The 14458-nt window shown below is 57.0% G+C and overlaps 1 protein-coding gene across 1 annotated transcript in view; it reads left to right on the top strand.

Moving 5' to 3' along the window:
- Positions 1 to 3666, top strand: part of NPTX2 (neuronal pentraxin 2) — a 7618-nt gene extending 3952 nt beyond the window's left edge. Inside the window, 3 exon segments of the mRNA XM_006097686.2 lie at positions 671 to 915; positions 2540 to 2719; positions 3376 to 3666. Of these exon segments, the coding sequence (XP_006097748.3) occupies positions 671 to 915; positions 2540 to 2719; positions 3376 to 3603 (653 nt within the window). The 3' untranslated portion in view covers positions 3604 to 3666.
- Positions 3667 to 14458: the final 10792 nt, after the last annotated feature.

Raw genomic sequence — 14458 nt, 5'->3', positions numbered from 1 at the left:
CCAATCACTTTGAAAGGATGTTGGAAGCATCGTTTACCTGGGGACAGCCAGGGAGGATTTCTCACCAGTCCCGGCGGGTCCAGGAGGGTCAAAGGCTCCGGCCAGTGAGGGAGGAAAAGGGCGAATCCTGAGCCCCTCCACACCCCGAGCCCATTCCATTTCAGGGATGTATGCAGAGGCCACGTCTGAGTTAAGTTTAGAGCCCGGGACACAATCACCTGACTTTGTTGCCCCTGGCAGCGGCGACTCGTTCCTGTGAGAAGTGACAAAAGGCTTACTGGCTTGACAGGCCTTTGTCGAGTGCCTGGTATCTGTCACATGTCCTGCCTCTGTGCTCCTGGCCCCGCCCTTGCTGAAGGAGCTGAGGGTCCAAGATGGCAAGGACATAATAAGGCTTGACGGAGAAAAGGTTTTCTGGCTCAATTTAACCAGAAAACAAAGTCCAGCTTGTCTCTACCTGCTTCCTCCAGATCTGAAGAACGAGGTCAATCTCGGTCACGGCTGGAGTTTCAGCACTTTGGACAGCGGCTGTCCTGTAGCGGATGCTCTATTGATGGAGGGATTGACTTGAGGGGAGGGGGGTGAGGGAGGGGGGTCCAGGTGAGTTGGGACTCCGTCCTTGCTGGACAGGGGGTGGGCTAATGTGCTGCTGGCCTCTCTTCTCCCCCAGGCAACAGTGCGTTCAAGTCGCCCGATGCATTCAAAGTGTCCCTCCCCCTCCGCACAAACTACCTGTACGGCAAGGTCAAGAAGACGCTGCCCGAACTGTACGCCTTCACCATCTGCCTGTGGCTGCGCTCCAGCGCCTCGCCGGGCATCGGCACCCCGTTCTCCTATGCGGTGCCTGGGCAGGCCAACGAGATTGTGCTGATCGAGTGGGGCAACAACCCCATCGAGCTGCTCATCAACGACAAGGTGAGGCCGCTCGGAGGCCACCTTCCTCGTCATGGTGGCAACAGAGGCCGGGAAGTCGCAGGGGCTCCGGCAGCGGGCTGCGGGCTGTTCTCCTCCTGGTGGGGACCGCTCTGCCCTGACTCAGTCCTGCTCTGGACAGCTGATGAGTCGGGGGGCAGGGTCCAGGCCAGAGGTCAGGGAGGCCCGGAATGAGCTGGGACGCCTGCATGCCAGCCTGAATTGTCACGGGCCCTGAGGCCTGTCCATGAGGGTGTTTCCCGGGCTGCACTGCTTAGAGGAGGGTGTGTGTGTGTGTGTGAGTGATGGTTCTCATGAGCATATCTTTTTGTTGGGTGGTGGTGGTGGTATTGAGATATAATTTACACGCAGTAACATTTACACTTTTTACTGAGTTGACCGGCTTTGACAAATGCAGTCAGTTGCACATCCATTACTGCAATTAGAACCGAGGGTGTCATCACCTCCTGGATTTCCTCATTTCCCTGGTGGTCAGCTCCTCTTTCTACCCCAGCCCATGGCAACGGCTGATCTGGTCCTCATCCCTACAGTCTTGCCTTTCCCAGAGCAAATGTCCCCTTTTAATAGACGGGCTGGTTTTCAGGAGTGTGGTCCCCCCAAGAGACAAGCTCTGGGCGTCTGCGGGACCCTCCGGCAGCCCCACTCCGACATTCATTCTGCAGTCAGACCCCACGTGGCCAGAGATGCGTCCTCACAGCCCCCTTGCTGGAGCTGAGCATTGGGACGGCTGCCTGAGCCGGAGTGGCTCCACCTGGCCCCTCACTCTGTCTGTGCTGAGCCACCTTGGGTGGAGCTTGCTTCAGTGGAAAACGCGGTGTAATCCACCTGTGGGGCTCCTCCCAGCAGTGGCTGTGCCTCTGAGCCCCTGGAGCTGGGAGCCAGGACTAAGTGTTTTAAATGACTCCTTGGACACCGCCCTGAGGGCCAAGAGCCTTGTTTTCCTCTCCAGTTAGACACCCTGTAAACAGCCAGGTGCTGGGAGGGAGGGCCTGGGGTTGCTAGGACACCAGCAGTAACAACCAGCTCTGCAGAGGAGCAGGTCTGCAGAGCCCTCCCAGGGCGGGAGTGGATGGATGCGGTGGGCATGCCCCACCCCCACACTCACATGTAGTTGTGGGCCTTTGTCCTCTGCACGGCAGGGCACCCACACACAGTCCTGAGGGACGCTGGGACCTCGCCTGTGAGTGCAGGTGCCTGGTCTGGCTCTTGTCCAGAGAAGCTTGCCCAGTGTGCCCTCGCTGCCCTGTGTCTTCTCCAGCCCCGGGTGTTCGAGGCCAGCATGGGGCGCCGTCTGTCACATCTGCTTGTTCAGCTCAGTGTCCTGGCCCCTCAGCCAAGCCAGGACCAAGAGCGTCCAGTTGAAAGCAGGGCTGCCCTGGGGCCCGGGACTTGGGCCCCTTTCTCTTGAGTGTCTGCTGGCACGTGGTGTTTCCAGCCCGAAGGTCTCTCTGAGGTGGGCGGGTCAGGCATGTCACCCGCAGAGCAGAGAAGGGGAGGCCAGGAGGGACCCCACGTGAGGGGAACAGCAGTGGCCCCGTTGCCCCGTCCCCCCAGCTCAGTCGTCTGGGGGACCCGCAGGGCCTCACCGGCACGTTGCCCCCCGCAGGTTGCACAGCTGCCCCTGTTTGTCAGCGATGGCAAGTGGCACCACATCTGTGTCACCTGGACCACGCGGGACGGCATGTGGGAGGCCTTCCAGGACGGGGAGAAGCTCGGCACCGGGGAGAACCTGGCCCCCTGGCACCCCATCAAGCCGGGGGGCGTGCTGATCCTCGGGCAGGAGCAGGTGGGTACAGGGACTGAAAGACGGGAGCGCGCGGGCCAGACGAGCAGCACAAGGCCCGGCCTGCAGGCTGCCCCTCGCCCCGCCCAGCTGTCTGCCTGCTGGAGGGGAGCCTGGGGGCACAGCAGCTGCCTGGAGGGGCGAGGCTCCCCCCCCACACCCCAGCTCTGCTCACACCATCTTGTTGTCTGGGGGGTGGAGGGGGGACCAGGTTGGGGTGGTGGTTCAGACAGTTTCCAGAATGGAGTGCTCCGGGGTCACAGGTTGGCACCTGGTCTTGGGCAGATGAGCGTTGACTTCAAAGCTGAGCTGGAGGCTGATGGAGAGGGAGGGAGCAGGCGCCAAGGGCCCAGGCCCTGCTCTCCTGCCTGTCACCTCTCCCTGGGGAGGGGCTGGAGCTGCGAGACCAGGTCTAGTCCTGGCTTTGGGACTTTGCCCAAGTGTCTCCCCATGTAAACTGGGTGGTGGAGTAAAGATATTTCCCCGGCCAGAGTTGGGGAGTTAGGCAAATGCCCCAGTCCCCCCTCTCCCCCCCCCCCACACCAGCTCTGTCTCTCTCCAAGCTGGCATCCTCTCCCCAAAGCCAACCCGCTCCCATGCCGGGGGGGGGGGGGGGTTAGGCTTTGAGCAGCTCTGACGTGGTTCTGTCCCCTCCACAGGACACCATTGGGGGCAGGTTTTGAGCCACTCAGGCGTTTGTGGGGGAGCTCAGCCAGTTCAACATCTGGGACCGCGTCCTCCGTGCCCAGGAAATAGTCAACATCGCCAACTGCTCCACCAACATGCCGGGCAACGTCATCCCCTGGGTGGACAACAACGTCGACGTGTTTGGAGGGGCCTCCAAGTGGCCGGCGGAGACCTGTGAGGAGCGCCTGCTGGACTTGTAGCCGCCTCTCCCGGTCGGGGGGCGGGGCTCTGCTGACGCCCCGGTTAAACTGTCTGCACCTCCTCCTGAATGAACGGCCTGGGGTCCCCGGGGCCTGAGGCTCTGTGGCAGCACCTGTCTCCGCTTAGCTGTTCCGTACCCAGATTTCGTTGTTTTGGGGGTAGGGCCAGAGTCCCTGGGGAAAGCCCTGAGCCGCCGGGGGGCCACGATCTGACTTCCTCCTCCGGGGGAGTATGGGCCCTCAGGTGCTGTTCGGAACCCCTGTACATGCTAGTGCACCCCAGCCTGCCCCCCCTCATCCTTGGTGTCTCGTGCGCGCCTCCTGTCCGTCCCCTTCACAGCCTGTGCAGCCGTCCCACTGGAGTGGCCGTGTCCTTGGTGTGTTGAGTACGTCCTGCTGCCCATGAGCACGTAGCAAGCAGCCCCCACCCCACCTCCCCCCGCAGTTCTCTAGGCCACACACCAGGAGGGCAGGCAGCCAGACGTGCCCTGCCCCCTCCAAGGTAGAGGGGTGTCTATGGCTCCAGAGAGGGAGCTGGGAGGCTGCTCAGAAGGGAGAAGGTCGGTGGTGGCAGCGTCTCGTCCCCTCCGTGGCCTCTCCCTCAGATCGATGCTTTGTCACCGAGTCTGGCTTTCGAAGGCCTGTCGTCTCCACTGGTGCCAAAGGTTCCGCTGCAGCTTTCCCAGCCCCTCGGTGTGCTCTGGGGAATTGATTCTTCCCAACGGAAGAGGCCAGCCATTAGCTGGCGCCCATGTGTGGTGTCTCCCTCGCGGTGAGCGGTTGGCGAGTTTTAACCCATCTGACTGTCTCCAGTGTTTCCCCCGGAACTTCTTCAGGAAGTGGGCGTCACCTGGCTGGTCATGTGCTTAGTGATGCCAGGCTGCCGAATTGGTTGGACGGAGGGAGTAGTGGTTACTTTAAAGACACAGCGATGGCCTGGGGAAGTTTATAAAGCTAAATATTATATATTTATTTTTCATACATGTTTGAAGTGCAGATCTGTGGAGATTCCATTTGTAGGACCGCGCTGACGTGCCCATCCTGACCTTGTGTGGATGTTCTCTGTGGCCAGCACACAACGACCGTGGAGTTGTGATTAAAGTACACAGGACGAGGCCTCGGCGTCGGCTTTCTTTGTGTCCGGGGTTGAGGGCAGGGAGGGATGAGGCTCTGCATCACTCCCCCCAGGTAGCATGAGGGCCACCCTGCTTGGTCTGGGCCTGGCGGCCGTGGGCACGCCTGGGGCCGGCGTCTGGTGGGCCCAGGGAGCTGAGGGTGCTTGCAGGAGGGTGTGGTGCCCTTCCCTCCTCAACCCCAGGCCTAGGCGGTGGATGTCCCACAGGCTCTGCCCAGCCTCCCTGTCCCCAGCCCAGCCCTGTCCTCCCAACCAGGAATCCAGTTCAGCTCCCCACCCCTCGGCTCCCCTCCCCAGGCTTGACCCCTGTTCGGCCCGCTCTGTGGTGCTCTGCCATCATCCCCTTCCATCCTCCCAGCAGTAATCCCAGTTCCCAGGTGAACACGGGAACAGTGAGGCAGGGATGTGGGTGTCGTGCGGCTTGATCAGGAGGCTGGTCAAGGCCAGGCTTGTGCATGTTTGGTTCCGTGACCTTGGCCTTGACAGGCGGCTGGCTTCCCATTGTTTTCTCAAGGAAGCGCAAGGCAAATTTACCAGGTGGTTCCACTTCTCTCTACAAAGCAGCCGCGCTCTCTGTAGTTGCCAGCGCAAATATTCACGGGCACCTCTGAAAGCCCTGTTCAAGCAGAAGTAAGACACTGAAGATTGCCTCTCGCGGGGAGATTGACATTTCCTTGTCACTCATTATCCGACACAAGAGAACATGTCCCAGGGGAAAGCTGCACCAGGCCTTGGCTTTCTGTGGCTAAGGGGGAGTGGGGGGTAGGAGGGGTGTTGGGGGGAGAGGGTGCCAATCACACAGGGTCTGTATCATGGCTTAACACTCAGGTCTGGCAAGAAATACATCTATTTTCTTCAAAGACTATTTATTGGGAGACATCACATATACAGCAGACTGGGTGTGACCCTAAACACAGTTTTAAAATAATCATCCATGAAGATTTGTGTAGCGACCACTCGGTTTTAGAAATATTTGTTCAGTGCCTGCTGTGTGCCAGGTACTCTTGTAGGTACTTTGTTGATATCAATGAACAGAAGGAAAGAAAGGTCCTGCCCTTGTGTATCAAACATTCCGGACGTTGGCAATAACTACTGGACACATGAGTAAGAAAATTATATGGATTTGCTGGAAGTGGGTAAGGGCTGTGGGGAAGGACATGCAGGGCAGAACAAGGAGGAATAGACGTGTGGTTGTGGGGATGGGTTTGCAACTTAAAGGAGTGGCCTTATCGAGAGAAGGACGCCTGAGCAGACTTGAAGGAGGTGAGAGAACTGGCCACTCGGACCTTTACTACATAATTAAACCACACGGGTTCTTCTGTGACTTGCTCTTTTCAACTCAACATTGTGTTTCTGAGATTTCTCCAGGCTGACGTGCATAGCTGCGATTTATTAATTTTCATGCTATGTAGTCTTTTTAAACGCACATTTATCTAAACACAGATTTACCTGCTGATAAGCTTTTGGATGGTGTGTATCTCCCAGTACAATCTGTGAGAATTTTCTCTACGGCCGGTGCCCGGGATGCAATGGCTGGGCTGACAGATATGAGCATCTTCACATTTAACCAGGTTTTACGGGTTGAATTGCGGCTCCCCTCACAGATGTGGAAGCCCTCACCCCCAGCATCCGTGAATGTGAATTTATCTGGAAGTAGGGTCTTTGCAGATGATCAGGTTGAGATGGGGTCATGAAGTTGTGCCCTAGTCCAATATGACTGGTGTCCTTATAAAAGGGGGAAATCCAGACAGAGACAACCAAGGATGGAAGGAAGACAATGTGAAGACGCAGAGAATGCCATCGACAAGCCAAGGAACAACACCTGAGCTACCAGAAGCGAGGAGGGAGGCCCGGAGCGGGTCCTTCCTTCCCTCAGAGCCCTCAGAAGGAATCCTGGCCTTGGGAACTGTGAACCAATAAATCATTACTATTGAACCCCCGCCCCCCCGCCACCTCCGTGGATGGCACTTTGTTGCAACAACCCTAGCAAACTAATACACCAAATTGTTTTCCTAAAAGGTTGTATCTATTTGCGTTTCTACCAGCAATAGAGTCCCCATTGCTCCACATCCTCACCAGTGCTTAATGGATTCAGACTTGTAAATTTTTTTTGCTAATCTGGCGGGAATAACATAATATTTAATTTGCTTTTCATTTGCACTTCCCTGTTTGCTAAGGCAGCTGAGCATCTTTTCATATGTTTATGCAAATCTGCATTTCTTCTTCCAAGAAATAACTGTTTACATACTTTACCCTTCCTTAGGTTATTTTTGCCTTTTTCTTATTGACTAGTAGGACTTCTTTGGGTTCTAGAAACGTATTCTTTGACAGTTATATGTGTTGCAAATATCTCCTTCCCGTCCATGGCTTGTCTCCTTGCAGTCTTTGTTTCAAGTTTCTTGAAGCTTCGTTACTAGGTGCATAAACATTCCAGATTGTTACATCGTCTTGATGAACTGACACTTTTTTATGAAAAATCCTCTTTACCTTTGGTAATATTCTTTGCCCTGAAACCTACTTTGTCTGATATTAGTATGACCGCTCCAGCTTTATTTTGATTAGTATTAGTCAGTTGGGTGTTGCTCTTTATGCAATCTGACTTTCACTTGGGGAATTTAGACCATTTACATTTATTGTGGCTGTTTTTACGATTAGGTTTCAGCCTATCAACTTGCTATTTGTTTTGCATTTGTCCATCTTTTTTGTTCCTTTTTTCCTCTTTTTGTCTTCTTTTGGGTTAACTGTTTTTGTATGATTTCATTTTTTAAAAATATATTTTATTGATTTTTTTACAGAGAGGAAGGGAGAGGGATAGAGAGCCAGAAACATCGATGAGAGAGAAACATCGACCAGCTGCCTCCTGCACACCCCCCACTGGGGATGTGCCCGCAACCAAGGCACATGCCCTTGACTGGAATCGAACCCAGGACCCTTCAGTCTACAGGCCGACGCTCTATCCACTGAGCCAAACCGGTCAGGGCTGTATGATTTCATTTTTATCTCCTTTTTTTGGCTTATTAACTGTAACTATTTTGTTAAATTAAACCATGAAAGGTTATACTACTTCACATAAGGTGCAAGAATCTTAGAACCCTCTATGCTTCCACTCTCCCTTGATGTATTTTTGTCGTACATTTTACTTTTACACGTTATGAATACCACACTACATCATTATTTTTGTTTAAAATAGTGGAATGACTGAGCTGCCTGCCGGGAGCAAGACAATGGGCCTGACAGGGGAAGTGGGGGTGGCACATACTGAATGAGGCCCTTGCCTGTTGTGAGCTGGCAGGCTGTGGCTGGGAGGACCCTGGAGACATGGCCATTCCCCTGGAGATCGGCCATGATCAGCACCTTCTCTGCAGAAAGCTGTCCCCCAGGACCAGGGCCAGCTCAGTTGCTGTGGACACAACCGTCATTCACCCCAGGGCAGCAAGTCAGCTGGTTCCCAAGCTGCCCGTTAGGAGTGGGGCCTCCGGAAGAGCAGAGGAGGCCAGTGTGGCCTGGCCGAGTTGGTAACCAGAAGACTCACCATGCCCTGGACAGGCAGGCAGGTCTGTGCTGTGCGTGGGGAGCTCAGGTATCCCCTCCCCGTAGGCAGCAGAGTCCTAGCTGCCGTCAGGCCCGGGGAGAGGAGCCTCCACGCGGGAACCTCTCCTCACAGCCCCCTCCTGTTCTATTTCAGGAGTTTCCATTGCAAGAAATAGGAAAACAGAATAAATAAATAAATGTGTGCTTCCAGCAGAGAGAGGCGGTCGAGTGGAGACTGCTGAGAGGAGACTTTCAGAATAGCGTCCCCTGAGAACGTCGACTCACTCCTGGACGGGGGAGGACAGGCGGATGCTGAGACCACCCCCCGTTTACATGCGGGGAAATGGAGGCCCCAGAGTTCTGATAAAGCCAAGACTCAACCCCAGGCTTCTGAGCAGTATGCTCTTCATGCAGGCCCTGCACCCCCTTTTCTCTTAATAGTGGGATGTAATCGTTTTTATTCCCTGGCATGCAATTCTAAAATAAATGCAGCTTTTGGCCTATTTACAAATCAAGGTGTGTACATGGATCGATTAACCTGGAACCAGGGGGTGGGGGATGGGAAAGGCCAGCAGGGAGAGCCCAGGGCACCGGCCTCAGGCTCCTGCAGGGGCTCAGCGGCTCAGGGCCACAGGCTCTGCTTCCCCCACTTCTCTCTGCCGGGACACACTTGGCAGACACGGTGCACGTGCCTGGCACACCCGGCCCTGACCCAGATTGTGGCTAAGCCCTGAGCATGTCCACAGGGGAGCACAGCACGGCCATGATTCACAACCGCTCAACTGCTGACAGCTGCTCAGGGAGGCCTTGTGGCCTGAGGTGACAGCTGACTGGGTCTGGGCCCAGGTGCACTTGCTGTGTGTCCTTAAACAAGTGGCCACCCTCGCTGGGCCATCTGGAGTGGCCTGGAGTTTTTGACACCCCCCGTCCTGAAATCCTGCCAGGGGTCTTTAGGACAATTTCTCACAAGGATGCTCCAGGGGGTTGGAATTTGTTTAAGCAACATGACAGCTCAGAAAAGGCAGGCAGGCATGTTGTTCCCATTTCACAGATGAGGAAACTGTGGAAAAGAGGGGACTTACTAGTGCAGAGGAGGCTCACTCAGGATCTGGCCTGGCCATGCTGCCCTGAGGGCACACTTCACACAGAGACCCAGGGAAACGGGGCATGAGGTGGGGCACGTGCCCTGCTCACAGGCCGGGTAGGAGTTACTACTCCTTTGAGGCATCTGAGTGGGAACCTGAGGGCAGCCATCTGCAGGTGCCCAGGGCAGAGCCTGGTTCCCATATCCTCGGGGCTCCCCCTTCCCTCCCCGGATCTTTCTCTCTCCTCCAACAAATATTTGCTGTTACTGGGTGAGCTGCTGCCATGGTGACAGGCATCCCAGGAGCAGAGGGTCCAAGTTGGACTTCAAACCTCTTTAAAATTCGAGGCCCAGAGTCAACAGCTGCTTCTTGAAACAGGTCTGCGGGTGGCAGTGGCCCTGCTCTAGGCTTCCAGCCCTTCGCCGGCTGAGAGTTGAGGAAGCGGGAGGAGCTTCAGGGTTTCCCAGGCCCCACAGCCCTGGGTGGGGAAGAAGAGCCAAGCAGGCCCCCTGGGGAGAAGACCCCAAGGTTCAGTCCTTCTCTGAAGAGGTACCTCCCCTGGGCAGCAGGGGCCCGGCTTCCAGGGAGCCCAGGGGACCGCGTGCTGGTCGGGCAGGCTCCTTCCCCGCGGTGGGACCCTGGGCAAGTCAGGCTTGGTTTGCTCATCCCGAAAAGAAGGGCCAGTAGCCCTCCGGGGCTTGTTCTGAGGAGCCAAGCCCTCAGCTGAGGACACGGGGTCCAGGTAGGAAAGTGTGGCTGTAGGTGGACGGAAAGAGCAGGGGTCTGGTTAGGACAGACGCAAACGCCCAAGTTCCATTTCTCTGCCCAGCTCCTCGGGAGGACTTGGGGCCGGTGACGCCCCGTGCCCGCGCTGCAGCCTCCTGCCCGTGTAACGTAAGGACGGTGACGCGCAGGTGGGGCTGTTCCAGGCCTGAAGGGGCTAGATGAGTGCACGGCCACCTGCTGCTGCGGAACAAATCACTGTACAACCTGGTGGCTGAGGACAGCGACGCCATCTCCAGCTCCTGTGGGCGGGGCACGCAGGTGTGGCTTGGCTGGGTCTTCCCCTTGGCCAGGATGAAGATGCTGGCGGGGTGAGGTCTCGGGAGGCGGAGGGGCCGCTTCCGAGGCCACCTTCTCCGTGGCTGTTGGCAGGAGGCCTCGGTTCCTCCCCAGCTGGGCCTCTCCAGGGAGCAGCTCAGGAGGCAGGCAGCTGGCTTCCCAAAGTGAGCGTCTCAGAGCTCACGGTCACCTCCGAGGGGACATGCCATCCCCTCTGTGGTCTCCCAAGGCCATACAGACAAACCTGGCGCACGGGAGGGGGTCCCCAAGGGCCGCCCTGGAGACGGGCTACCACCGGAGGCAGCGGCGCACCCAGTGCGGCACACAGCGACTCTCAGCGTGCGGCGGCGACAACGGTCATTGTGCAGAACACAAACCCAGAGCCTGGAATGACTCCGGTTGGAGAAGGGAATGAAGGAAAAAGACCAGACCCAGCACTGGGGCTCCAGGCCCCACGCAGGCACACTCCCACGTAAAGAGACATGGCCACCAGACAAGTGCCAGGAGGAGAAGGGGCGGGAGGGGACCCAGCAAGGAGAGACGGACAGGAGGCAGGCGCCAGGTAGAGGGGGCAGGTCAGAGCCGGAAGCCAGGTGGACCCTCCAGCCTGCCTCCCCTGGAATCCCAGAGGCGCCCCTGGAAGCAGGGAGGCCATCTGGGGCCGAGTGAACACGGGACCTCTCGGCCTTGGAGCCTCTCTCTGAAGCTGCCCGTCGCCCTGCACAGCTCCGCTGGCTCCCTCACTGCTTCTTTCTTTCTTAATATTTTTTTGATGTCAGAGAGGAAGGGAGAGGGAGAGAGAGAGAAAAACATCAATAATGAGAGAGAATCATCGATCAGCTGCCTCCTGCACACCCTCTACTGGGGATGTGCCTGCAACCAAGGTTCATGCCCTTGACCGGAATCGAACCTGGGACCCTTCAGTCCGCAGGCCGAGGCTCTATCCACTGAGCCACACCGGCCAGGGCCCTCACTGCTTCTTTCTGGTTTGACTACGTCCTGAGCCTCAGGCAGCAGCCACCTCCGCTGTGGATTCCCGAGCTCCTCCGTACTTGCCTGTGTACGCGCTTCACTCACCCTCCCTGGAGCCCAGGAATGAATTCAATAATCACTCGAGCGCTGGGAAGAGGCAAAGAGCCTGGAATGAGATCCTCTCGAGTGCAACTCCCTCCAGTCCCACCCGGGCTTCTGCGGAAGTGCCACAGCGGCCAGGGGGCCCTCCCGGACCCGTGTGCAGGCTCCTCCCTCCTCCCTCCCCCTCCCCCACCTTACTTCTCCACCCCAGAGGGCTCTCCACCATCACGCCTGTCCCTCGATTGCTTGTTCATTGTCTGTCTCCCGTGGGGCTGAAAGCTGCTGGAGTCTGGGAGCCCCGAGCCCAGCCCCGCACCAGCCCCTGCTGGGTTCCCACAGGAGCATCTGTAGAGAAATCGAAGGAAGGAGAAGGGGAGAGACTGGCACTCGTAGGCTGGGGAGCACCTGCTGGCCTGACGAGACACGGACAAAGGCCCAGCCCCTACAGAGACGAGGACCCGTCAGCTTTCCCGGGGCAGCGGCAGGCCCGTGGCCCCACTGCCATCTCCACTCGCCTGGATCACTCTAGATTCATAACCAAACTCCGACAAACGGCAGGGGAACCGAATATTAAATTCCAATTAGCTGGAAGCAAAGGAAAAAAATGACACACCACCCAACTGGAATGTAAATCGTGTTTTCTGCATTAACATGGAAATTTAACATCTTTTCTTTGAGCCCCGGCTGTTCCCAGGCGATTCCACTGGGTGGATGTGGGCGATAATTGTAAACTGGGCGGGCTGGGGGGGGGGCAGGGACTTGACTCAGCAGGAAGGATGAAGGGGGGCTGGTCTACCCGCCTGCTAAGGTGGGTGCGTGGCCAGCGGAAGGATTATGAGCCACCTGCTGTGCGCTAGTCCTCAGGGAGGTTCCCACAATGCCAAGATGCCGGGCGGGCGGCTGTGGCCCCATAGTAACGCCCCTTCTTTCCATCTCTCTGCTCTGCCCACCCTCAGGCCCAGCTCCCTCCCCCTGCTCCCCCTGCTCCCCCTGCTCCAGGAAGTGTCCCTACCACACCTGACGTCTCCCCTGCCTTTGAATTGCAGTTAAGGGATTGTGTGCTGGATACTGGGGTCTCCAGCTTTCTTAACACCCCCTCCCTTCTCCACGTGTCTGGGTGGAGGGAGACTGAGCCCACACCCATCTCCCGGGTGGGCCCTGGCTGTTCTAAACCCATTTAGGGTAACCCCACTGTTATGGGCTGAATTATGTTCCCCAAAGTCATATGACGAAGCCCTAACCCCGGGTACTTAGACCGTGACTTTATCTGGAGAGAGGGCCCTGAAAGAAGAACTGAGTTGAAATGAGGCTGTGAGGTGAGCCCTAACCCAAGAGGGTGGTGATCAGGACAGGCACACAGGTCGACCACGAGAGGACACAGGGAGAAGACGGCGGCTACAAGCCAAGGGGAGAGGCCTCAGGGGGACCAGCCCTGCTGACACCTTCCTCTTGGGCTTGCAGCCTCCAGATGACAGAACATACGTTTCCGCTGTTGAAGCCACTCAGTCCGTGGCCTTTGCCATGGCAGCCCGAGCAGAGCTGTGCGCCCACACGGGCAGTAACTCCAGCCGAAGGGACTGGCTCCAGAAGGAGCATGGGACCCCATCCTGGCTGAGGGGAGACGTGCAGAGGACACCCACAAAAACACTCCCTGGTCCTTTTGAGAGCGAAGAGTTCTTCTGGGCCGGGTGGCAAGCTGGAGGGGGAAGGGGAACAGCCCTCCCACCCCCTCCTGCCCACCGGTGGAGCCAGACACAGGCAGCTGCTGACCGGGCCCTGGGAGACAGCCCTGAACTCACCTGTGGGAGCCACTTGGCATTGAGTGCTGATCTCCTGCAGCATGGAGCATCCTGGTGAGACCCAGCCTGCATCCCAGACCAGCACACAGCAGAGCCATGCAGTAGCTATCATCTGTCTATCATCATCTATCATCATCTATCTATCTATCATCTATCTATCTATCTATCTATCTATCTATCTATCATTATCTACTTATCCATCATCTATCTGTAATATACAGGGGTGGGCAAAAGTAGGTTTACAGTTATAATACAAACAATAATAATACAAGAATAAACTCTGTGCTTCACAGACTCACCGCTATAGACCCACCTTGGCCCACCCCTGTATGTAGTAAACTGTATAGATTGTCAGGTGGTAACTGTACTGGTCAGGGTTCCCCAGGGAAACGGGCCTAACGGCTGAGGGACCAGCGGGGGCCGAGTCCCTGGGGGGAGAGGTTCTCGGAGTCGGAGGCCCCGTGTGGCAGGAGGGGGAGGTGCCTGGACATGGGGCAGGAGAGGCCTCGACGCCCAGGAAGGAAGAGCCGAGCCCCCCTCCCCCTCGCCCCGCATCAGAGGGCGGAGCTGATAGAAGGAACCCCCGTGGGTTAGGCCGCTGGTGGGCCTGGTTGCCTGTGAGACCCTTCACGTGGGCCAGGCTGGGGGCTCCAGGGGTGCAGTCCAGCCTCTGGCACCTGGGGACACATCCCCGACGCTATGGTTGAGGGATAAAATACAGGATGCCCAGTAAAGTCTGAATGTCCTATAAACAACTAATAATGTTTGCATGGGGTGAACTGATACTTATCTGTTGCATATCTGAGCCCGGCTTTAACAGGGCACCTCGGTTTTTATTTGCTCAATCTGGCAGCCCTGTCCACCCCTCAGCTGGCTGCTCACACCTCGGATTTACCGCCAGGCCCAGGGCGGTCCACGCAGAGGCCGGCCCACCGCCTTGGCGAGATCCACGCCGCGTCATCCCCGGCCGCCTCCGCCTCTCTCCACCCCCACAACTTGGTTCGCGCATCCCCGGCCGCCTCCGCCTCTCTCCACCCCCACAACTTGGTTCCGTGTCCGCCATGTGCTGAACGCTGTTCCTCACACCTACATGCCCACGTAGGAGCAATCAATAGCAATTTTAGGGAGAAAATACAATTTTCATGTGAAAGATGGAGCGGATTCAGAGT

This window comes from Myotis lucifugus, unplaced genomic scaffold, assembly GCF_000147115.1.
Source record: "Myotis lucifugus unplaced genomic scaffold, Myoluc2.0 scaffold_208, whole genome shotgun sequence".
Classification (NCBI taxonomy): Eukaryota; Metazoa; Chordata; class Mammalia; order Chiroptera; family Vespertilionidae; genus Myotis; species Myotis lucifugus.
This window is presented reverse-complemented; position numbering and strand designations above follow the sequence as displayed.